This window comes from Penicillium subrubescens (genome assembly GCF_028828155.1).
Source record: "Penicillium subrubescens strain IBT 31985 chromosome Unknown utg000002l_segment0_segment0, whole genome shotgun sequence".
NCBI lineage: Eukaryota > Fungi > Ascomycota > Eurotiomycetes > Eurotiales > Aspergillaceae > Penicillium > Penicillium subrubescens.
The window spans coordinates 5,812,478-5,836,273 of record NW_026643152.1 but is presented as its reverse complement, the minus strand read 5'-3'; the positions used below and the strand labels follow the sequence as shown (position 1 = coordinate 5,836,273).

The window sequence follows — 23,796 nt, the reverse complement described above, 5'->3', positions numbered from 1 at the left end:
TGCTAGAGGGACTGGCAAGCAATCAATGACAGCAAGTAGCAGTAGTCCTCAGGCTGGTTCTATTGCTTTCCGTGTTCAGAACCCTAGCTTCAAATAGAATAGCAGATCTTAGACGTTAATTTGTACAGAAAATCATGTCAGACTTAATTTCCAATCACCCAGCATCACCATCGCATGCTCCCAGGCAAAACGAGCTCCCTGAAGAGGATCCTTTTTAGGCTGAGCCTCGCCTCTTTGGCGCTTGCCCTCATCTTCAGCCGCCAGATCCCGCTGTCGCCAGACCATTTCAACTACCTCCTTAGCAGGTGCGATATTCTGTTCACAAAGGATGTTTGTTAGCCACAATTCTATCTCGTCAAAATCAAGAATAACGTACCCCAAATCGGCGAATTCCATTCAACTCCTCGAAAAGCCGCAGCACAGTCACTCTTTCTTCATCCTCGCGAGCACAACAGCCTGCCAAAAACAATGGCCATAACGGCAATACCGCGGTGCGCATCATATTAGCCTTCTTTTCCAGAATGAGATTCAAGATCTGGCCCACGAAACGGCTCTTTTCTTCTGTATCGAATGCCGGAAGACCAGACCTGCTGGTAGAAGCTGCCTTCGGCGAACAGGTCTCATGCAAGAGGAGAAGTGCTCCAAGCCTGTTCGCCTCTGCGATCGCAGCACATTCTGTGGTTGGGTCAATCTGTCCGTTTGGAAGTCTTTGCTGGATATCTTCAAGGTTCCTTTTCAGTCGATACACTGCCGATGGATGTATGTCGTTCTGGTCATCCTCTTTACTCCAGGCAAGCTCAGTCACCTGGTTTATGAGCAGTAGAAGAGATTGGCTAAATCCCATATACGGATCAATGGTATCGGGAGATTCAATCGAGGAGTTCGATGATATTGGCAGTTGGTAAGTCGTGGTATCGACACGAAATGCCGTACGGGCAAGGACAAGATGAAACGCAAAGTAGCGGTTGAAGAAACCCGATAGTTCCTGGCTGTGAATGGAACGGCCTGGCCGTTCTTGTCGTGTACGAATTAGGTCTTGAAATCCGTTGAGGTGGGTCACCCATGATGGTCGACTATTATCTGAAACCTGGGCCTTATCAGTATGAAGATTATAAAATCGATAAATAGGATACTCACATCAAACCAGCAAAGCATAAGAACAAGTCCTAGCATCTCATCCAGCTCTTTCTCTCCCCATGTATCGTGACTCAATAGCTCTCTAAGATGACTTAGTGCACGATGATGGTGTTCCAGCGCTGGCAGCCGATATCTTGAATCAGAAAGTTGTAGGGTATTAGCTGCAATAGCGAGCGTTGCATGATAAAGGCCTTCGGACTCCAGCGCCATAGGCAGTATAAGATATCGATAGGGATTATAATGCGCATTATCGACAAGCGTGGAACTGCTGCAAATGATATTCTCGAAGTATGACATGAGCGCTGGATCACACTCGGATCGCCTGCCACTATTCGGAAAAGTGCTCAAGCATGGAGACAAGGATCTGTACACAGGCAGTGTCCTGAGAGGCCTAGCTTTCTTCAAAAATGTGCCGTCAAAGTGAATCTCCAGGTCATCAAATGTCGTGTTGAGGAATATCCAGTTTTGATTTGAATATACCATTTGTTCTGTCTGTCGTGCTGATCGCCCTGTATGTTTCACCCCCTGCCGAGATTTCCCTTCGGGTTGTCCTCGGTCGGTTTCGCCCCGTTTTGACCAGACTCCGGCCCGCCCATGACACACCCCACGAGCAATTGACTCCTCGTGCCATGTTAGGCGTATTCCGTATCCACAGGGGCTGTTGTTGCGCGTGCACCGACGACAAACGGGGCGGGTTTCTGGGCATTCATGGTCAGAAATGTGGGTCAAGCAGAGTCAATAGAAGTAAGAACGATACCATCGCATTTGATACGTCGCGCGCGACAAGTCCAGCATCCAGTTCTTGCTCTTGATATAGCAGCCATGAGTGCATTTTACGGGGTAAGAGAATGGAGGAGCGTAGAGCCAAAAGTCTGGACAGAGTACGAGATACACAGTCCGACGAAGATAAGCTGGTGGATTTATTTGCGGGGAAGATGAGTGGCTCGCTCCACTTAGCGTCCGTATGGGAGCGATTTATGGCCCGCTTATTGTTTTTTAACTATTGACTTAATAGGGCGATTTCTACTGATTATTGAATGAGAAAGAGTGAATAAGTAGCTGATATCTGAATTCACTTATTGAGATGCTGAGTACATGATTGCATTTGCTGATCTAGATCCATCATGTTGATAGATCCAGACCTGCATGATCACGTCAAAAGTACCCAAGTGCAGATTATTGACTCAGTAAAAAAGACTCGCAATAAGGGGTATCACTCGTACAAATAATAAGACAAAAAAAGAAAAACTGCATAAGGAGATTTGTAGGTTGCACGAACATACGACGAGCATCCTGTAAAACACTTATGCGCCATCACTGATGTCCACTGCCTCAGATTGGCTGGACGTGATGGGACAAGTCGCTGCCCCGGACGCAGGCGTGTCGACGGTCACCCGCGAGCTATCGCTGGTGTCCATCGCCTCGCTTTGGCCGGAGGCGGGACTAGTCGCGGGCACAATCAGCGATGTGCCGACAGCCGCCATCTTGGATGCGGAGCCTTCCCCGATATCAGTGGAGCTTTTGGCGGATTTTTTGAGGACATTGTCGTCATCTGCCATCCTAAGTGCGGTCACCTTAGGATCCGCAATGCCGTTGTTGCTGGCATCGGACTTCTCCTGGTTAACAGCGGCCGGAGGGTTGGTTTCGGTGGCCTGATTGTGAGCTGTTTCCTCGGTATTCTTGTCGACCTGATCGACCAAGCCATCGCCGCCGATATCCATGTTGCTATTTTCGACGTGCTCCGCAGACCCCTGTGATTCGTCCTGGTTGAATTGCGGTGGCATTTCCACGGACGTTGGCTGGTTGACATTCTCCTGAGCAACATCGCCACTCATATTTGGAGTCGGCGAAACAGGAGAATGGTCCGAGGATGCTGAACGCAGAGGCAAGGCATTGACGGGGGCTTTGACCGGCGTTGAAGGCACTGAACTATCTTCAATCACAATGACTTCATTACCGGAAGGCACCTGGAAAGTGGGTCGAGCTTCTCCGCCGTCGGCTTGTCGCAGTGTGGATGAGCTTGGCTTGTATGCAGAAGGAGTTACGGGTTGCTCGTTTGAGCCCACTGGTAGGAGTGACGATGAGCTTGGCTGGTAGGCAGGGAGTTGTGGCCGATCTTGTGAAATAGGAGTAGCGTTAGCCCCGGATAAGAACCTGGCAGGCTGCGCTGCACCCGCTGCATCCGCTGCACCCCGGTTATTCACAGATAGGGGTGATCTGCCCACTGTTGACATGGGAATCGGACCGCGGTTAAGAGAGGCAATGCGTTGTTGATCCGTCATGAAACCCTGCTGCTGTCCAGATTGGCTCATCTGGAACAATTTGCGCTGCTCCTCCGCCTTCTCCAATTCCCGCTGTTTGAGTATGCGGGCCACCTCCTGTTGGCGTATCTTTTCTTCATCTTCCCGTCTCTTTATCTCAGCGTGGTAAGCCAGCGGATCCGAGCGTTTAAGACGTTCCATCTTGAGGGCATATTCCACCTGGCGGGTCTCCTCCTCGGTGAGATGATCATTCTCGTTGTCTTGGATGTGGGACAATCTCGCCTTCAGAATGATCTCATTAAGTTCTCCTCCGAGAATTTGATCGAGAACCTGAGGATCCCGCCCAAGGGCGGAGTACTTCTCATCCTTCTCCACATCTTTCACATGTGTGAGATAGGTCGAAGTTTTCTTTGAACTTTCACGCATAACCGTCTTCTTGTCCACCACCCGAACGGCAAGTTGTCTCTTGAAGACTGCGTTGTTGAAGATGAGCTCCTCAAAGGTACCACCAGCAAGGAAGCGATAGACGTAGACCGGCTTCCTCTGACCAAGACGATATGCACGCCCGACAGCCTGCTCCTCCCACATAGGGTTAAAGAGGAAATCAAAGATGACCACCCGATTAGCACCAAACATGTTGAGACCCACGCCGCCAGCTCGAGTTGAGATCAAGAGGATCTGTTCACTGCTATCCGAATTAAAACGCTTTGTTGCATTTTGGCGATCAGGACCGGTAGTGCTACCATCAATGCGTTGGTACTTCCGTCCCTTGTTTTTCAGCATGAGGTCCAGATAGTTCATGGTCGGAATACTTTGAGTGAAGATCAAAACCTTGTCGTTGGCCCGGATGGACAGATCTAGGATTTCATCAAGGAGGACAGCACGATTGGACAAGGCAGTCTCTTCCAGATTCGGGTACTTGCTGAAAAGCGCGTCCATCTGGGAGACAAGGTCGCTTGGAAGTCCGGCATCTTGAATCGACGTTGGCAAAATGGACAGGTTATCGGTATCCTCCTGCTGTTTCAGTCTATCGGCGAGCTTTTCACGGAATGGGAAGGGGTGGTTGCAACATAGTTGCATAATTGCCAGCCATGACCAAAGCTTCAAACTTGCGTCCGCATCCTTAGACTTAGCACAGTCCACAAAGGTGTTATAGGCATTTCTCTGCAGTTCTGTCAGTGGTACCGTGAGAATGAACTCGGTTTTTGATGGTAGATCAGCAGCAAGCACAGAGGTATCAGCTCTGAGGACCTTTGGAGCCAAGATTCCGTTGAGAAGCTGCAAAGATACCAAACTTTCTCTCTGCTCCATCCTCGAGCTATCCATGTAGGACCCAGCCTGGATCGGGTCCATGAATTTCCGCTTGAACGTGCTGGGATCTTCCAGGTAGCCAGGCGCGACCCACTCAACCATCTGGTAGTACTCGAAAAGCTGATTCGACAACGGTGAGCCTGTCATAGCAATCCGACTTGTCGATTTGAACCGAGAAGCGACTTGAGAAATGGCTGACTTCCCACTCCGCAGCTTGTGGGCTTCGTCTGCCACAATGATATTGGGCCCTTCTAGGAGACATTCTTCGACAAGCCTGTGCTCCTCATCATTGAGTCTGACTGGCTTATTCACAATGAGGATGCGGAGCATCTCATAACTCATAATGAGAATACCGCCCCTTCTGTTCCAGTCGCGGATTGTCTGCAGCCTCTCAGACATTTCGAGGCCCTTTCCACGAGGGGCGATCAGCCGAATTGGGCCAAGATGGTGATCAGCTGGCGCCCACATAGCGAACTCGTCTGACCAATTCGGCACCACAGAAGATGGACATAGGACAAGGGTCTGGGAGCGATGAAAACGTTCTGGAACTTGTTCCCGGATCTTGGGGTTATCCGAAGCAGCGGCATCGGCAATAGTGACCAAAAGTGAGATGCTATTCAGTAGTTAGCCTTGTCCAAGAAGGTTTATCATAATATGAGGGGGGGGGGAAATTGAAGAAATACTTACACTTGCATTGACTTGCCCAGGCCCATGGTATGGGCAAGCAAACAGCCTTGTTGGTTGTTTGCTTCAATTAACTCTCGCCACATGAACTGGATGCCCGTCAATTGATGGGGTTTGACGTATCTACCCAGATGGGGGTGTAAGTAGATGACTGGTTCCTTGAAAGTCACAGCTTGCCCCTCTGGGTCACTGTTGCTCAGGCCCTTGCTTTCACGGGCCATCCTAAGGCGCTCGCGGTCTTTGTCCTGCTTCGCTTGTCGTTCCTGTGCATCTTTCTGCATGTTGCTCAGCGGTCGCGGTCCGAATGGTTTCTTCGAACGAGGTTTTGCATGTCGCTTCCTTTTGAGCGAGTTACTGTCAGAATCCGCAGAGTCAGAATACGTGGTGTATCCTGGTTTTTCTTTGCGGGGTGGCTGTCGCGATAGCCAAGCTCTGAACGACGCATAAAGCTTCTTCAACCGATGCAAGAAACCGAGGAACTTCGGTAGGTAGTTCTCTTCTTCAAGGGCTTCGAGGGCTTTTTGAAGGGGTTCCTTACCCATACCATGGGGATTCAGTACCTTGCCACTGTGCCAGGATACAAAATAAGCTCCTAGCCGCATTGCAGGTCGGCTCTCTTCCTCGGTTCTGCCTTCCATAGCCCATGAATTTTGGAGCATCGCTTGCACTGCTGCCCAGACTTCTTCCATGTAGACGGAATCCATGAGTTCTTCCATGTAAGGCCCGAAGCGCTTCTGATCCTCCGGTAGCAAGCCAATCAGGTGTTTTGCCAATAGCCAGACAGGGTTCCTTGAAGCCTCAACGTTTTCCCAGCTCATGACCGACACCATGTCAAAAATGTCAATGTCGTCCATGCTTGGGCTGACGGCATCACTGCTGTCTTTCTCAAGGGACACTGCACGCGAAGTGAGCTTTTTGGGGAGACGTAAGGCATTATCCTCGATGACCTTCAAGGGCGCCTCAGGCCACGGCAGAGTCAATCTGAGCTTCCCAGATGGCCGCGGAAGACTGGTCGGGTTGAGTGGAGGCGTCTTCACTAGGAAATCGTCTTCCATGTCGAAATCTGGAGGGGAGGAAGCGGGCAGGGTTGGGTTGAGAGGTGGTGTCTCAACCAACATGTCTGCATCAGAATCATGTAGGGCCTGCGGGGATGAGTCAAGTTGAAGTGCACCGGATGGTGAAAAATGATCGGGGCTGGAAAGATGGTACATTTCTCCATTTTCAAACTCCGCGAATGGACCAGGCTTGCTTGCATTCACGTTGATCTTGCCCTCGCTCTGGTGTTGACTTTCCATCATTCGTCGTCTTTTCTTGGCAACGGAGACTTCCTCGCTATCATCAGACGTGGAGGCGACTAACCCTGTGTCTGCCGGGACGGGCCCCAGCAGACCCTTGTGGGGTCGGTGGGGGATGTCATCCACAAAGTCGTCATCCACAAAGTCGGAATCAGACTCTTCGGCAGAGGCCTCGTCATCAGCCGCGAGATCCGAGTCAGAACCCAGAGACTCTTCATCTGCTTCAACCACACGCTGTCTTCGAGGCCGAGACACCCTTGGCGGCGGAGGCACGAATGGTGGGCACGTCTCTAACTCCATTGTTTGTAACCTCCATTCCTCGAAGCAAATTTGATCCAGCGTAGTTTCCATGACCCTGCATGCATCTCGTAAAGCGATGCGGGACTTGTATTTGGCGTCACAGAGAGCTGATTTCTGCTTCGTCAGCCGTAAACGAAGGTTTTCTAGAGTTCGCAACGCGCCAGACTTGTAACCCATTCCTGAGCGGGGGTTCCGAGCCTGGTTCCACACCAGCTGGCCATATGGCCGGTGTTTCGGCAAGTGCTTTGCCATCCAGGCCTTCTCATGATCGGCGATGAAGTCAGAGAAGATGTCTTCGCAATCAGTGGATGAAATAGGAGACATTGAATCAAGCTCATCTTCCTCTATTTCATTCTGAGTCTCTTCATCGTACTCAGCGTCTGATTCTCCCAGCAAGGGAATGACATCGCCCCCAACAGGATGCTTCAAGAGCAACTCGGCGAAAAAGTCATGATCCTTCTGGGTGAGTTCGGAAGACCTATCTTTAGAAAGCTTCGACTCGAGCTCCGCTGTGTCTGGTGGGATAATGTTGGCATTAGAAGGGTCAGAAAGTGAGACCTTCTGACTTCCTTCACCACGAACAGTCTTGGTAGAGTTGTTTGCCATGCTTTCGGAGATAGGCTGCGGTGAGAGACCAGGTGCACGATTGTCAAATGGAGACTTCCCTTTCTGGGCCTCATCGCCACCCCGCTTCTCTCCCTTGAGATCAACGACCGGGGTCGGCGCGATCCGACGTTTTTCTTTCATACCTGCGGCTGCAGGCGCTGGCGTCATTTCGGCTGGCGCAGGGGGTGGAGGTACAGACGGAGGCACAGACGGAGGCACAGAAGGAAGCACAAAAGGAAGCACAGAAGGAGGCACAGAGGAGATGCGGCTGGGTGAGTCCGCAAATGTGGTGATAGGAGAGTTGAAGGATGATAAGAGGTGCTCAGTCGGATGAGGTTGCTGGGAAGAGGGAAAGTTCTGCTTGGAAGTTTGATATTTCGGTGATCGAGCACGTAGCCAATCAATAGCTCTGAGAACGCTACTGCGGTGACCAAGAGCTTTGATACCCATATCATCTCTGAGGGCTTCTCGATCAACATCGTGAAGTAGGGCTTCTCCGTTTATCTCGTTGTCACGGAGTGCAGCCTCGAGCGCGGTGAGGTTTGGGCGCGAAGAAGTGGCAGAGTCGGCCCAGGGAGCTTCTTGTGGATTGCATAAGTAGTCAACCACCTGGTCCACTCCCCAGTCGACTGGGTCCGGGCTTTGAGCGTCCATGTTGTTTTTATGGGGGCCTATAATTTCGGTCAGTGTTGTTCAACGGTTTCGCGCGAGGAGCCGCGTGTATCTTACCAGGTCTTGGCCCCCGATATGAAGCTCGGCGCGTGAACCAGTCCTTTAGCGAGTATTTTTGATGATGTATTGATGATTTTCAGTGATGAAACGAGCAATGTACAGAGAGAAGAAGACAAGTCTCGGAAAGGAAGAAGAAAGCACTCGAGCTGGTGGAAAAGGTCGATTGTATTTTGAAATTCTGCCTGGCAATCATCCAAGGCGGTAGGCGGTGTAGCAGAAGGTATAGCAAGGCGGTATATAAAGGCAGTGTAGAGAGATATGGTGGGTAGGGATAGCTAGTAGGCGGTACATTAGGCGGTCACGAGGTCCGGGCGGGAAGCCCTCCAGTCCGAGGTGGGGTCGTGCTGATAAATCATTCCACCGCGGGGTGGTGGAAGCTTCCGTGAAGATTGGAGTCGAGTACAAGGTCATCGGGGTTCTTTCTTGCCAGGGCCTTGCTGCACCTAACGAATCATGGCCGACTCAATCTATACCAATTACCCCCCTACTCTTTCTCTAGCACAACAAGAATACCTGGTCACCACGACTAAAGACTGGGCTATTCAAAATGGACTCGCAGTCCGACCAGCTCAAACCGCCCTTCCCGAAGGTGCAGATGCCAATCGAGTGTTAGCAACAAATGCTCCAGTTACTCTCTTTCCCAGTCCGTTCCCGAAAACTTGCTTTGAAGAAGCTCGGGCTCTGCAGACCGTCTACAATCAACTATACGCGGCGATTACTTGCAACGAGGAATGGCTGGGAAAGGTCATTGCAGAGTAAGAATGCCATATGATCAGTCATGGCGCTGCAACAGCTAATTTTCCCTTCTTTTCCAGGCTGATCGATGTGGACGACTTTGTTGCAAACCTCTGGAAGACTCATTTGGCGGTTAAGAAAGAAGGATATGTCCAGAATTTGTCATTGGGACTCTATCGGTCCGACTACATGGCTCACGTAACACCCAACCATGCTCCGGCGTTGAAGCAAGTCGAGTTCAACACTATCTCATCGTCATTTGGAGGACTGTCGGCTCTTGTGAGATCATTGCATACGGAACTTCTTACGTCACCACCGGGAACTCCTATCAGCTACCCGCCTCACCCTCTCTTCCAATCCGGCGTGCCACCTGAGAATACATCCGTTGAGACCCTGGCAGGAGGTTTGGCAACGGCACACAAGGCTTATGGACCTTCCAAGTCAACGCCTGAGCTCCCATTGTGTGTTATCTTCATAGTTCAGGATGGAGAACGGAATGTCTTCGACCAGCATGCCCTCTCCAAGCGGCTTACGGGATTCCACAAGATCCCCGTTTTCCGTGTTCCTAGCAGCAAGATCTTTGACCAAACATCAGTATCTACCTCCGACCCTTCTCGACCTTTGATTTACCACCCTCCTCACTCTCCATCCACTGCATTCGAAGTGACCACTGTCTATCTCCGAGCTTACTATTCACCTGATGAATATACATCTAGTCGTGACTGGGATGCTCGAGTGCATCTGGAACGCTCGGCTGCGATCAAGTGTCCCACCGTGCTGAACCAATTGGCTGGTTGCAAGAAGGTCCAACAAGTCCTAGCGGAGCCGACAGGACCTGATCACCTGTCAAGCTTCCTCAAAGGCACTGACCCTACAGTGATCGCACGACTTCGTGAGACATTTGCCCCGCAATATGATCTTTCGGCGAATGGGCAGGGTCGAAATCTAGCTCTCAACCCGGAGACAGCCATGAAGCATGTTCTCAAGCCCCAGCGTGAAGGTGGCGGCAACAATATCTATAAAGCCGAGATTCCAGACTTCCTTAAATCCATTCCGGAGAGCGATTGGAAGGGATGGGTACTGATGGAGCTTATTAACCCCGCGGCCAATGCCGAGAACATCGCTCTGCGGAACGACGGAGAAGTCCTTCGCGGCAATGTGATCTCTGAACTCGGTGTTTACGGCACCATTCTGTGGGATAATACTGGCAAGGTCCTCCATAATGATGAAGGTGGTTGGTTGTTGAGAACCAAAGGAAAAGAAGTGAATGAGGGTGGTGTGGCTGCTGGATTCTCCAGCTTGGATAGCGTGCTCCTCTTCTAGTGTGTAGACTTCATAGAGCAATAAAGACATGGAATGTTGAATCATCTTGCGATCGGGGGTAGTGCATTGAGACTGCGGTTGTCATTTGAAGATCTTGTGTTACGCTGATTTAGAGTTTCGTGTTCTAAGATCGCAGTGCTTGAAAGGCGTAGACGCTCCCGTCTGGCTTATTTCGGGCGGGTCTAACCTCGGTGGGTCATATGAACTGTCTAAATCATGATCCTTGAGTTATCCCTTTCGGGGCTTTTTTCCAGAAACTTACTGGGATCGACCTCTATCAAATGCGTCTGGATCATCTAATCAGCAGCTCGGAAAATTGCCCACATGCCCTCGGGCTTCTTTATCCTAGAACTATACGAACTCATTCCCCCTTGTTAGATTGTATATCCAAACCTTTGGACTTCTTCCAAATTGTCACCAACCCTGGAACATCCAATCTTGGAATCTCTTCGAATCAGCCCTTGAATCACATGTGACATGTCACGCTCTGCTACACGACAAAGACCACAACCAGGAGATTCCAGGGCCAGACAGTGACATACAATCAAGGGCGAATCTAAGTTCACGAGGCGTCACATCTCTCTAGAGAGGGGCATCTTGGGGCACCTTGGGGCTTGACGCCATTGCCTTGTCTTTCTTTCAGCCGGGCTTTTCCCCTCCACACCAGGCCGCGTTATATACTTCAACCCTTTCGTCCCTCATTGGCCCGTTTCCAGCTGACAACCTCGTATTGGCTCATCCTAGACGCTAAGAGCCTCCATGCAGCAGCCCAGCCAACAAGAACGAAGACCCTTAGGTCCGAGAACTACTAATTTAGGATTGGCGAGGGATTTCAGCGAGATGATTTCAGACTTTTCACAGGCGCCATGGTTTTTCCCCGCTCCTCCAAATTGGCTATAAAATAAGCCACACGCTAGTCTTGTCAGATGATCCCATTGCGGGGCAGGTCTTTAAAGGTCTTTTGTATACACATCTGATGAGGGTATACAATGACCCTGACCGAGTGGTGCAACGCAACCCTGGTCGATTCTTCCCGCTGGTATCGTTTCTAATGCTGACTGCGTCGCCTCGAGTATCTCGCATTCAGCCACCGCACTGTTTTCATATGCACAAAGAAATTTTAGTCGAGTTAGGAGCAGTGTAGCCTGACTCAAATTAGCTCAATCGGATCCTAGCTCTCGAGCCGGCAAGTCCGAGGTTTTAGTGTGGTGACGAGCTGAGTAGTTCCTCATCCTTGCAGGTGGCTTGACTTGTAGTTACTGGCTTTGCGCGCTGCAAGTAGTCCTAAAAGTACATCGCACTGACAAAGACCGAGTCTACCTGATCAGTACAGGTCCGAAGTTTGCTCCGCAGCAGTTTCTTTATCTACCAGGACGCGTGCTGCTTTTTCTGGGGCGATCGTTTCTTTCCTTCTCTTCTTGTCGCCTGCTTCTCTTCCTCTCTTTCTCTTCACCCTCCCCAAGCCTCGATTTTTCTTCTTTCACTTCTACAAATACTTTTCCACTATCATTTCTCAGAAAGCACTAAGATTTACATCGATTTTGAACCTTGCTGTTGCAATATGGCTTCACGGACCAATCATGATGTCGTCGGCGGGTACGTTCTAAAATCACCCGTTCAACTCGAAGCTAGGCAAGGCTAACAAGACATCGCCAAACACAGCATGAATGATAATCTTACGGGAGAGTTCGTATCACAGCAACTATCTCTATGAATCTGGCTTACCATGATAACAGGATTAAGAATCCCCTCCAAGGTCTCTCTCACGACGAGCTCATGATTAATGTCGAAAGCTATGCCACCGACCACGACCTGACCGACATTCTCCCTTTGTTGAAGAAGGGTGCCCTGGCTGGCCAGAAGCCAGCTGAGGCTGGTTCGATCCCGGAGCTTGATGAGCAAGACCGTCATGTTCTTCGCGAGGAAATCACTCGTCGCTGGCATCATCCTTGGGCCCTGTACTACACCATCATTCTCAATTCGATCGCGGCTGCCATTCAGGGCTGGGATCAGACAGGTTCGTTCTATATCAAACACGAATTGTTCGATAAGCTGACTGTTTCTATTCACAGGGTCAAACGGTGCCAACTTGACCTTCGAAAAACAGTTTGGTATTCCAAATAACTTTCCTGACTGTCCTGATAAGGCTACTTGTGATCGCAATCAGTGGATTGTGGGGTTTGTCAATGCTACGCCTTACATTGCTATCTGTCTTTTGTGAGAGATTTTCCCCTCCTATACCTTAGCTCTGGAAGACAGATTCTAATTGATTCTTTAATAAAATAGTGCTGGCTGGCTGTCTGACCCCATTAATCACATGATTGGCCGAAAGGGTACCATCTTCATCGCCGCCGTCTTCAGTTTACTTGCCCCCATTGGATCTGCTTTGACCCAAACCTGGGGTCAGCTTGTTGCATGCCGTGTACTTCTCGGAATTGGAATGGGTCTCAAGGAGGTTACTGTTCCTGTCTATTCTGCCGAAAATGCACCTACCAACATTCGGGGTGGGCTTGTCATGAGTTGGCAGCTATGTAAGTATCTCGTCATTGCAGGCCGCAGCTTTGAGCTTCATCTACTGATCAACGGCTTCAAATCAAAGGGACCGCGTTCGGAATTTTCCTCGGTACCTGCAGCAATCTCGTTGTGGCTAATGTTGGTGATATTGCCTGGCGTCTGCAGCTTGGGTCGGCCTTTATCCCTGCTGTTCCTTTGCTTCTGGGAGTCTACTTTTGTCCTGAATCCCCACGCTGGCTTATGACTAAGGGAAGGCACCGCAAGGCATATGAGTCTCTACTTCGCCTGCGTAATAGCCCTCTGCAGGCTGCTCGGGATCTGTATCTCATCCATGCTACTCTTGTTGAGGAGAAGAAGATGCTGGAAGCCTCCGGGTTTGCAAAGACGGACAACATGTTTGTTCGATTCTTTGAGCTTTTCACCGTGCCTCGTCTCCGTCGTGCGACTCAGGCTTCGGGTATTGTGATGATTGCTCAGCAGATGTGTGGAAGTAAGCTTCATCCTTGCTGTACATACCCGACATCTGAATAAGCTACTAACCACTTTTTATTCTATACAGTCAACATCATCGCTTTCTACTCATCTACTATCTTCTCTCTAGCTGGTGCAGATAATATCCATGCACTTTTGGCATCATTTGGATTTGGGTTGATCAACTTCGTCTTTGCTTGGCCCGCTGTGTGGACCATCGATACCTACGGCCGACGGACCCTCCTGCTCTTTACCTTCCCCAACATGTGTTGGACACTGCTCTGCGCTGGTTTCTGTTTCTGGGTTCCTGGAAAGACTGCTCATCTAGGCTCAATCGCCCTATTTGTGTATCTTTTCGATGCCTTTTACTCTCCCGGTGAAGGACCCGTTCCATTCACCTATTCAGCTGAGGTTTTCCCACTTTCACATCGTGAGGTCGGCATGGCCTGGGCTGTTGCGACTAATAACTTCTGGGCATCGATATTATCGCTGACATTCCCGTACATGCTTCGAGCTTTTACCGCTCAGGGTGCTTTCGGTTTCTATGCTGCATTGAATATCATTGCCTTTGTTTTGATCTTCTTGTTCCTGCCGGAGACCAAGCAGCGATCTTTGGAAGAGCTTGACTACGTCTTTGGTGTGCCTACTCGCACCCATGCCAGATACCAACTCACTCAAGTCCTTCCGTGGTGGATTAGACGGTACATCTTTGGCCGCAAGGGAGCTGTCTGTCCTGAGCTGTACAAGGTTAGCGAGACCACTGAGCGTCAGACGGACGAGGTCCAGGATCTCAGCGAAGTCCTGAGCGTCACTGCAGCTAAAGAAAAGGACAAGGAGGCCGCTTGAAAGGTCAGGATATTGTGCAGCATGGTCGAACTAGCCCTTCTCTAGTTCTTTCAAGTTGCCCATTGGCCGTCCACCACGCCGTGATCTTTGTTTGTGTCTACCTGCCTCCATTTGGATTAGCACTTTTGAAGCCGGTTTGGATTTTACTGGTTTTTGGGGATATTTGGCTCTCATGCCTTTATCCATAATGGATACGATCTAATGATGCTTGTAACCTCTTCTCGTAGTTCTTCTCGTAGTTCTTCTTAATGGAGTAATATTATACTATAGATCTTCCTCCACCTTCCTCGTCAACTAAAGTGGAGTCTCATGAGGTTGAAACTATGTATGACCAATGTTGAGATCATCTTATCAGTCACAAGGTGAATGATAAATTCAAAAATGATACCTAAGCCATCAAGAAAGGCAATTCAAATGACCTTTTAATAGACCCTTCAAAAGAAAAGAAGTGGAAGCATATCTGTCTGACGGTTTCTCGTGTCTCCAGATTCGGATTTTTGAACTACCACTACTTTCCATTCACAACCACCCTAGAACAATGAGCCGTCCCTTATCTATTCTTCGCTTGGTCGCAAATACCTCTAAGACCTCTTCCAGGAAAACTTATAATCTTCATATCCCGTGTTATATAAAACCCAACGCGTCAGCCCGGCGAACAGGCATTACAGCAGTGGGGACAAGTCGAGTTGACGTCTCCGTGGCCGCAGTTCCCCGCGACGGAGCTGCTAACTTGGCCGTTTCGCAGGTCATCGCAGAGGTATGTTACATTTCCTGTGGAATTGAATTGTTGTTGCAATCTGCGACTGTCTAGAGAGCTTACGTGTCTCCGATTTGAAATATTGTAGGTCTTTAAAGTGCCCAAATCCACTGTCGCGGTGATCCGCGGGGCCAAGGCCCGCGAAAAGACGTTGTGTATTGCGGAGCTAGCCATTGGCGACGAGAGCGAGGAAGAATTTGTGCAAAAGGCAATGCAAAAACTCATTGATGCGGCTGAGAGCAAATTAGACTCGAAATAATACAAGAGAAGGTAAGCGTTGCTTCACGTCCATGCTATGCTGGCTATTGACATGTCAAGCACCAAACAAATCCCGTGACGTAAAATTCCGCCGTTCTGCAGCTCCCACAGCTCGACAACATTCTCATCTACGCGTCCTACCTCGACAAACGAGAAACCTTCAAAATGACAGACGTACAGCAGAAAGATACCATGCAAGAAGCGCCCTCTCCAACAGCGCCAAAGCGCAAAGCACCAGACTCGACTCCCGGCACGATTAACTTCACATCGCGCAACCCGCCCTGGACTTACCTCAAACTCCAACTGTAAGGAGCTTCCCTAACCACCCCATTTAATTCTCTACAATATCTAACCCATTACTCTCTTCAAACAGCATCCCCCAACCAGACTCACCACTCCTCCAACCCCTCGACCCCCTCTCCGCCCGCACATACCTCTCCTCCGCCCTATCGCAATTCCTAGGTGTAACGGGAACCGCGATTCCCATCGATATTCTCAAAATTGAAAACAAGGGCAGCACCAGCAGCAAGCCCAATGGTGTAAACAAGTACGATTGTGTCTGGGTGCGCGTTCCTCGAGACGACGGGGCTGCCGTCGTTGCTGCGATTAGTTCGTGGATTGGGGGTAGTGGGAGCGATAATGGTGCAGCGTGGAGAGTGTGTGCGAAGGGAAATTTCCTCGGCGCGTTGGTGTCGGGGTCTGGGAGTGATCTTTTTGATCCTTGATTCGAAGTGGTGGTTTGGGATTTTATTCTTGCTGCTTGGAGCGAATATTTTCGGTCTGAGTTTAGCTGGCTGAGAGAGTTCTCTCTAGGGCTATTCGACGAGGAGAGGTGCAGACTAGAGCTGCAATGCCGCATTCCTCTGATATTGGAACAACACTGAGGACCAGGCTGGGTCGCGCATGGTTGCGAATCATTTACCTGGCTTGGTGGCCCGGAGCCACACCCACACGTCAACGGCGACCATTGGGACGGGACAACCGTCAAGCACACAGGAAGTGCTACGCCAGGTCATGAGAACTGACCTCGGTAAGGACATGAACATGCCCGTCGGCTCCCCGAGCTATGTCCTTATGGACAGGCATCTACCATTTACGGTATACACACGTCAAAATCAATATTTCTGAAGAATGCAATAATATTCATAATTCACAATCGCAAAGACAAAACCAATCTCTAATGCAATCCACAAAATCTCAAATCTTTTTTTTATATCGGGGTTTCTTGTTTGAAAGCAAGGCAGCCCTATGACCAAAAAATCAACAACGCCGTAACTCTCACGCTGCGGAAAGAACAAGTCAAGTCCCAAATCAATCTGGTTTTCGCTCAAATCGCTTGCACAAAATGCCCTATTCCACCACATTGCCAACACCATTTTGGTTTTGTATAACTCGCGACAAAGCGGCATACCGTAGCGGCTTCTCAAAATCTTGAATTGAAGATGCCATTAGACTGACAGTCTTAAACAGATTGCTTAGTCTTGGTGGTGATGCGGGTCACCAGGGTGGACCCATCTGATCCGTCCAGGGCTGAGGTCAGAGCCGTACCAGCGGTAACCTTTGCCCGGAGCGCAGCACGGATATCCTCCGTGCTGCGGGCTTTCCACTCGTCGTAGCTGTTCTGGCTGAGAGGGAAGAGAACGAGGTTATCGGGCCGGCTCATGAAATCGTCGACCTTGGGGGCGGGGGTCGCGGTGATAATGTCCATTTCGACGGCGATTTGGCGGCAGTAGGTGTCCAGGGGAAGATCGTTCACGTCGTGGCCGAAGGGGTTCTCGATTTCGCTGCCGATGGTGGCCAGGCCAATGATGATGTATGCGGCGACCATGGTACCCGGGATGGTGACCCAGTCCAGGACCTTGACGAGTTGGAAGGGGAGGACCATTACGTAGATCCAGGCGATTTGGGAGATGGCGATGCTGTATGCGGCGGGGAGAGGAGTGTCCAGCACACGCTCTGTTCCGGTCAGGACTTCGTTTAGGGTGGACAGCATGGTGACTATGGACTTGTTAGCGGGTTGCTTGTTTAAGATGTTTTTGGGGGGTTGATCTTGACTTACTGGCTTGGCTCTGGTGCAGACCGGAGGTCAGGGTACCGTTGGCCACGATCGAGTCAATGTATGCGGACAAGTGGTTGAGAATCTCCAGGGGAAGATGGCCCAGAGGCTTCTTGGACCGCTTGATCAGCTTGCGGGGGTTGGACTCGGCGAATGAAACACCCAGGTACTCTCCGGTAGCCTTCCAGAGGGACTTGGGACGAGGGTTGAGGACCTCGCGGTCGTGTGCGTCGCGGGCGAAAGTATCCAGGTGACCGATAAGACCGGCAAGATCTTCGTATGCGACATCTGGTTCGAAGCGGAGCTTGTGCTTGAGGGCGACAGCGTAGGCGAGGATGAGGTTCATGGCGGTACTGTTTTTGTGATCAGTTTATCATCCTGTTTTTGAATCATACACGGGATGCGGGACTTACACCTTGCGGAGAAGATCCACCTTGCCATCTTCGCCTTCACGTTCGCTGGTGTTGACCCAGATTGTGCGGGATAGATTGCGAGAGGTTTGGATGAGTTGAGCCCAGTACTTGCGGCCATCTGCCCATCTGCATTTGGACGAGTCTGTTAGCCTTTTCTTTCATGTGGTCTCCGGACACAGAGAATATCCTACCTTTCATACGCAGTGGAGCTGCGGAACGACAATGCCAAACCGACCACGAAACCAAGAACAGTAAGAAGAATATTGTTGACACCAACTGCTTAGCCCAATCGGGCATATGTCAGCCAATCTATTCCCGTACAACCCGAGGACCGGAAGTATTTAGTGAAAGAAGAGGCACTCACTAGGTTTATGGAATCGGTCAATGCAAGTAATGGCAGTTGCCCAAGCACCAACGAGGACAATAGGCAGAATCATCTTCGGGGTAACGCTACCATGCATACGCATGAAGATGGGCCATTTCGAGTGCTTGTCCATGCTACGGGGACCATGCTAGTAGCAATAAGAAACAATGTTAGCCCACGAACATGCTTCATACTTCTTGATGCAGTAACCACTCACGAAATACCGCTCCAGCTCACTCGAGTCACGACGATCCAGATGGAATTGGGCATCGCGTGAGTTGGCCAAGTTCTCCATAAAAGTTGGCCGAGGTGTGAGTCGCTCTGTGGATTCCTGCTCCTTCAGAGAGTGCGCCTGAGCATGGCTATTGTTGTTGTCGACATGATGGGCCTTACCGACGGTGACGGGGGCAGTACCAGTGCTGTCACCAGCAGTTGCCACCGGTGCGTCGGCAACAGGGGCAGCGTGGCCTTCGCTCATGGTGAACAAAGAGAAGAAAGAAGCAAATAGAGAAAGGGAAAACGGGTTCAACGGATGGATGCGGGTTGGTCGGTTTATGATTCAACGAGAGTAGAAGGCAATCAACGATAAACTACGTAAGGAAGAAAACGAAATTGGAGCGAGAGTCGAAATGTATGAGGAATTAGAAAGAAAGAAAGAAGAATTAGGAAGTAGACACAGGAAGAAAAGGAAGAAGAAGAGAAAAGAGAGAAAAAAACCTGGAGAAGTCGAAAAGAGTCTGGGGGGAGTCAGCACAACGAAAATCTGAAACTTAGGGGCCCTGGGCGCGGTTTCAACTTGGGCCAACGGTCTAGATGCGTATTTTTACGGGCTTGGATGGGCTCCAATGGGCTTGCTCAGAGTTGCTCGGGCTTGAATGGCTTGCAACAGGCTCGAATGGGCTTCAACGGGAGGATGCGCTGTCACCCCAAGTGGAGAATTTGCTGCAAAGCCACGATAGTTGTGGATCCTTATTGAGTTAATTGCTGGTCGGGATTCGTACGTTAAAAGGGGGCGAGAAGTATATTTAGAAAACGGTTGCTGTACTCCGCACTTTTTTTCCTTTTTCAGGAGAGTGGCTACTGGAAAGAGTGAGATGATGCAATTGTATGAGTTGTTCACTGTGGTCTATACACTGGAAGTAAACGGAGTATAGAGATTAGACTATACATGAATGTGTATGTAAATGTACCTCGGAACGGCGGAAAAGGGGAAAGTGGAAAAGATGCAAATCGCGCAAAAAACAGGCACCCTAATTCCTGATCGCCGATTGGCCAAAACACTTCGGTGTCGACTCCGCAGGCCCGGCTCGACCCGCTGCCACCAAACTGTTATGGACTGAACTTGAGGAACTTCCTCTTCCTAACTTCAGCCGCACCTCGTAAATCATCAATGCACTTTCCCCTTTTCAGTGCTGACGCTTGGTTGTCTGTCAGATCTGACTGACTGCATGATGCCTCTCATCCATCCAAATTCACTGGGAACTTCTCCCGAATGCGCTGCCCATACCGTGAGAAAAAGATCGGGACTGGCAGGAATGCAAGCGCAATGAACCCCAGTAGGGAATTGCCCCAGCCAAGACCAAGAGCCCTGAACAATTGTGGTCCCGCCAACGGAAGCACAGCACCCACCAACGATCGAACAGTCGTGAGACTCGCGTTGGCCGACGCCGCATACCTTTGGTAAGAGTCGATGACGTATGTTTGGACCGGGAGATACACCCCCATCATCCCTATACCGTACGGCAACATACCGATGATGGGCACGATCCAATGCGCATTTTTGTCGACTGACCAGCCGTACCAGAAGAAACTGACGGGGAGGAAGCATGCGAAGAAGATCATTGCTGGTAGACGCATCTCCGGCTCATATTTGCCGCCGTTGCGTTGGATGAGCTTCAAGACAACGCGGTCATTGGTCAACCCGTACATGATCAATCCAATCAAGAAGCCGAGACCAATTCCCAGAAAGGCCAGTCCCGATAGACCAGCGGAGAAGCCGTACTGCGTCATAAAGACCGTGGCAATGGTCGTGAAGAACAGATAAAGTAGACCGTAGACCACGGCCATATAAAGGGAAAGCAGTAGGACAATGGGCGACCGGACCAAGAGAATGATAGGCCTCTTCAAGCCCTGTTTCAAGGTCGAGGAGAGAGACACTTGCTCCGCATTCGTCGCATAGGCGCTGCGGAGATCACTACGACCTAGCTCCTTCGACAAGCGCTCAGTCTTGCGGCGAATCAAAACAGCAGCACAAGTCTCGCGGTTCAAAATCTCAATTCCAAACGCCATTACACCAGCCGCAATCATGACCATCCAAAAGATCCAGCGCCAGCCCACCGTCTCGCCCATGAAACCGCCCGCAATAGGTCCAACAATCGGGCCGAACAAGGGACCGCTACTCCACAAAGCCGTCGCCAGACCTCGCTGCTCAATAGGGAAAAGGTCTGCAATTAGCCCTGCTCCGAGGGTTACACAACCCGCGCCGCCCATGCCAGCGAACATACGGCAGACAATCAGAGTCTCGATATTCGGAGCCAGCGCACATCCAATCTGCCACAGCACGAGGAACCAGTTCGCACAGCTGAGCACGATTCGACGGCCGTAAATCTCGCTCATCGGGGCGAGAATAAGTGGTCCAACCTAAATCGTAAAATCGTCATATGTCAGGTCAACTCTGAAAACAACTGACAAAACTGACAAACAGAAGAAGAGATTTTTGCATGGATCAACTTACAGCATATCCAAGCAAGAAAATGCTAACACTGAACGAGAGAACAGTCTCATTGGTTACATGCAGATCGGCAGCAACATAACTCACAGCCGGCGAGAACGTACTCGATGCCAGTGGCGAAATAAACGTGATGGCACTCATCAAGGCTAAAAGGCCCCATTTTTGGGCCATGGAGAAATTCTGCGGATTCTCGGGGTCATCTTGGCTCTCCCAGCCGACAATTCCTTCATCTAGATTTGTGACTGGGAATAGCTTTGTTGTGATTGTTCGTTGTATGTTTGCTTCGACGTCCTTTGTGTCGAGTGTGGCATCTTTGGTGACTTCGTTTGATGATCTCTCCCTGATTATTGATGGCTCATCGGTTCCCTCTTTGGGTTTGTCGTCCGTTGGCTTGTCATCCTCTGATTTGTCGTGTGAGTTATTCGAATTATCCAACTTGTTCGACTTGTCCGAAGCAACGGACTCTGCAAGAGTCTTTTCTGAAGAATCACGATTGGCGGAGTCCATAGTCGGGGCGGAACTCTAATGCAAAATTGGGTATTGAATTTCTGAGCTTCTGCGGTGCTCTATAATCTAGTGAAAGGCAATAAGCAATGATATCTTCAACAGAAGGGTTATTAACGAAATATAAGAATTGGAGAATAAAAGGAAAAGGAAAAAGAGCGACACGATGAAAGTCGAAGCTATCTTTATGACATGTTCAACGGGGGCAAAAAAAATCATATGCTCAGGTTACAGCAATCCTATGTAAAGCTCTAGCGTCATCTCCGCTGGTCATCTCACGCCGAGCTGTAGCTTGTTCTTGAAAGGTGCTTCATAAAATTGGTGATAGTGCATAACATTCAGTCATAACAGACCATAACTTGTCCATAACACACCTATCACTGAGTATACGATGGCGTTATGCCATACGGCCTACGGCCACTAGCGGGGGTCATCCGCACATGCAGAAACACATAATACTTATTCTAGAATCACTATATCTAAAAATGAAAAACAGGTTAGTTTATTTACCAAATCTGGACAGTGGAAACGGTTTTGCACGAGATGGGTGGGTTGGTTTTCATGTGCGCGGGACCCTTAAGGTACAAATCGGCCCACTCTATCCGCCTTGCAACTCCAATAGGCATGTGAAGACAGCTGAGCTTTGCACGCTATATATTGCAGAGTTGCCTGATTGTGGCAAGGTAGCCCCCAGAGAATTTGTATTATCGGTTTCCATCAGCGGCGTCCATCATTAAACTCTAGCAGCTTCGGTAGGTGCTCCGGTTCGTGGTGGAATGACTGAGAAGATTATGCCTGTATTGGCCCTCTTTTTTGGCTGAAAGTCTGAAGTGCCACGATTTTAATGCATAACAGGCTGGAAGAACACGGCCGTAAGTTATGCCCGGATAGATATGTAAATAGCTACCACAGTATATTATGCTTATTCGTTTAAATTATGTACTTGATGCTCCAGGCAAAAGATTGTCTGTCAAAAGCATTACCCTCAGAACTCTTAGGAATACCATTAACATGGCCATTGAAAATTGACTAGAACGAAAACCCCTGGCTCTTTCTTCTACGCTGCGTAATTCTACATTTCATGTCATTATTAAGCATCTATCTATGGGAACACCCTAAGCGCTGTGCCCTGCATGTGCGGATATGCGGGCTGACCGCCCCTCTACGCCCCTCCACTTGACTCATTCAGCCGCTTCGACTACTAACGCGGGAAAATACACCTTCCTACACCGGAATACCGACTATTCGGGATTCCCAACTCCACTTTTAGAAATAATCCATGATCTCAGTACTGTATCGTTGATGCCATCGCCATTTATCAAAACTACTATAAGCCGTCGATATAATCAACCACCATGAACCTCACTACGCCGAGATCTTTCCTCACCAGGGTATCAAAAAAGCCATCCGCTGACCCGCAACGCCTCCAGCAGTAGCAGTGGCACCCCTCGATCGCAGACCGGTCGTCATATCCGGCCCCTCGGGCGTCGGAAAGGGAACACTAGTCCAAAAGCTAATCGACAAGTATCCCGATACATTCGCACTCGCTGTATCTCACACGACACGGCCCCCACGAGCCGGCGAAGTAGACGGCAAGAGCTATCATTTCGTTTCGCCTCCTACATTTTCCACTCTGGTCTCTCAAGATGCTTTTATTGAACACACTACCTTTAATGGGAGTGAATGTGGCACGAGTAGGACGGCAATCGACGACATAGCGAGGAAGGGGATGATTGCGTTGCTGGATATCGAGATTGACGGCGTGCAGCAGATTCAAGGAGGGTCTACTATCAGTGCGCGCTATGTCTTTATTAAGCCGCCTAGTTTGGGGGCCCTGTGTGCGCGATCGAGAAGTCGTGTGACGGAGAGTGAAGAGGATGTGCTAGCGAGACTTGCTCGGGCGAGGAATGAGATTGAATTTGCTGAGACGCGTGGAGTTTATGGTAAGATAATTATTAATGCTGATTTGGAAAGGGCGTTTGCGGAGTTAGAGGATTTTATTTTTCAAGAGCCTTTGTGAGAGGTTAGATGAGCAACGGTCAGTTAGTTCAGTACATACCTATAATAAGCAACCTGAATACTCCGTAGGTATCACCTAATGCATGGCCAACCTAAGGTAGTGGAGCATGAGATACTGATCATAATCGGGGTTTTATAGGCTAAGAATCGCGATCTTCAAAATTATCAGATCAGTCACGAGTTTAGCGGTAGGCCAAGCGTCGATACGTTGGCCCGTCATTATTATAGACTAATTAAAATACTTTGAGAAAGACAAGAAGAACGTGAAAGACGTCCATCTGGTTGGTCCATTTCCCCGGTTTCTAGTCAACCTTTCCGACCACTAAGGAGAAAAGAGCACATCGGTTACCCGGCCATAACAAAACATAAAATCCCATCAAGGGAATCCATCTTCACATAATAAGAGCCGAGCCATACACATACGGTATGTCCAGAGGAGCATCAAGTGGGGTCTTAAAGAGATAAAAAAAGACATCCAG

General features: G+C 49.7%; 7 protein-coding genes across 7 annotated transcripts; 3 read left to right on the top strand and 4 right to left on the bottom strand.

The window, feature by feature from the left end:
- Positions 1 to 132: 132 nt before the first annotated feature.
- Positions 133 to 1,620, bottom strand: N7473_003436 (fungal specific transcription factor domain-containing protein; the record flags this gene model as incomplete). Its single annotated transcript, XM_057149376.1, has 3 exons — positions 133 to 315; positions 377 to 1,087; positions 1,138 to 1,620. 3 exons carry the CDS (start codon positions 1,618 to 1,620, stop codon positions 133 to 135), a joined length of 1,377 nt encoding a protein of 458 aa, XP_057013030.1.
- An 821-nt stretch (positions 1,621 to 2,441) lies between these two features.
- On the bottom strand, positions 2,442 to 8,248 carry N7473_003435 (putative SNF2 family helicase/ATPase; the record flags this gene model as incomplete). The annotated part of the gene is made up of 2 exons (XM_057149375.1): positions 2,442 to 5,322; positions 5,397 to 8,248. The coding sequence occupies 2 exons, from the start codon at positions 8,246 to 8,248 to the stop codon at positions 2,442 to 2,444; spliced, it is 5,733 nt and encodes a 1,910-aa protein (XP_057013029.1).
- A 531-nt stretch (positions 8,249 to 8,779) lies between these two features.
- On the top strand, positions 8,780 to 10,384 carry N7473_003434 (glutathione synthase; the record flags this gene model as incomplete). Its single annotated transcript, XM_057149374.1, has 2 exons — positions 8,780 to 9,081; positions 9,142 to 10,384. 2 exons carry the CDS (start codon positions 8,780 to 8,782, stop codon positions 10,382 to 10,384), a joined length of 1,545 nt encoding a protein of 514 aa, XP_057013028.1.
- A 1,561-nt stretch (positions 10,385 to 11,945) lies between these two features.
- N7473_003433 (Major facilitator superfamily domain general substrate transporter) lies at positions 11,946 to 14,215 on the top strand (the record flags this gene model as incomplete). The annotated part of the gene is made up of 7 exons (XM_057149373.1): positions 11,946 to 11,980; positions 12,047 to 12,070; positions 12,121 to 12,401; positions 12,457 to 12,601; positions 12,671 to 12,915; positions 12,984 to 13,388; positions 13,458 to 14,215. 7 exons carry the CDS (start codon positions 11,946 to 11,948, stop codon positions 14,213 to 14,215), a joined length of 1,893 nt encoding a protein of 630 aa, XP_057013027.1.
- Positions 14,216 to 15,339: 1,124 nt separating this feature from the next.
- On the top strand, positions 15,340 to 16,340 carry N7473_003432 (uncharacterized protein). Its single transcript, XM_057149372.1, has 2 exons — positions 15,340 to 15,535; positions 15,604 to 16,340. Exons 1-2 carry the CDS (start codon positions 15,396 to 15,398, stop codon positions 15,953 to 15,955), a joined length of 492 nt encoding a protein of 163 aa, XP_057013026.1. The 5' UTR covers positions 15,340 to 15,395; the 3' UTR covers positions 15,956 to 16,340.
- Positions 16,341 to 16,692: 352 nt separating this feature from the next.
- On the bottom strand, positions 16,693 to 18,541 carry N7473_003431 (bestrophin family protein; the record flags this gene model as incomplete). Its single annotated transcript, XM_057149371.1, has 6 exons — positions 16,693 to 17,228; positions 17,290 to 17,639; positions 17,700 to 17,825; positions 17,891 to 17,975; positions 18,064 to 18,211; positions 18,281 to 18,541. 6 exons carry the CDS (start codon positions 18,539 to 18,541, stop codon positions 16,693 to 16,695), a joined length of 1,506 nt encoding a protein of 501 aa, XP_057013025.1.
- Positions 18,542 to 19,521: 980 nt separating this feature from the next.
- Positions 19,522 to 21,301, bottom strand: N7473_003430 (MFS transporter; the record flags this gene model as incomplete). Its single annotated transcript, XM_057149370.1, has 2 exons — positions 19,522 to 20,703; positions 20,798 to 21,301. 2 exons carry the CDS (start codon positions 21,299 to 21,301, stop codon positions 19,522 to 19,524), a joined length of 1,686 nt encoding a protein of 561 aa, XP_057013024.1.
- Positions 21,302 to 23,796: the final 2,495 nt, after the last annotated feature.

Excerpts from the sequence above, each read along its gene's own strand:
- N7473_003432 (XM_057149372.1), top strand. The coding sequence starts at position 15,396 with ATGACAGACGTACAGCAGAAAGATACCATGCAAGAAGCGCCCTCTCCA. Across the intron at positions 15,536-15,603 it reads ACTTACCTCAAACTCCAACT|CATCCCCCAACCAGACTCAC; the intron begins GTAAGGAGCTTC and ends CTCTTCAAACAG.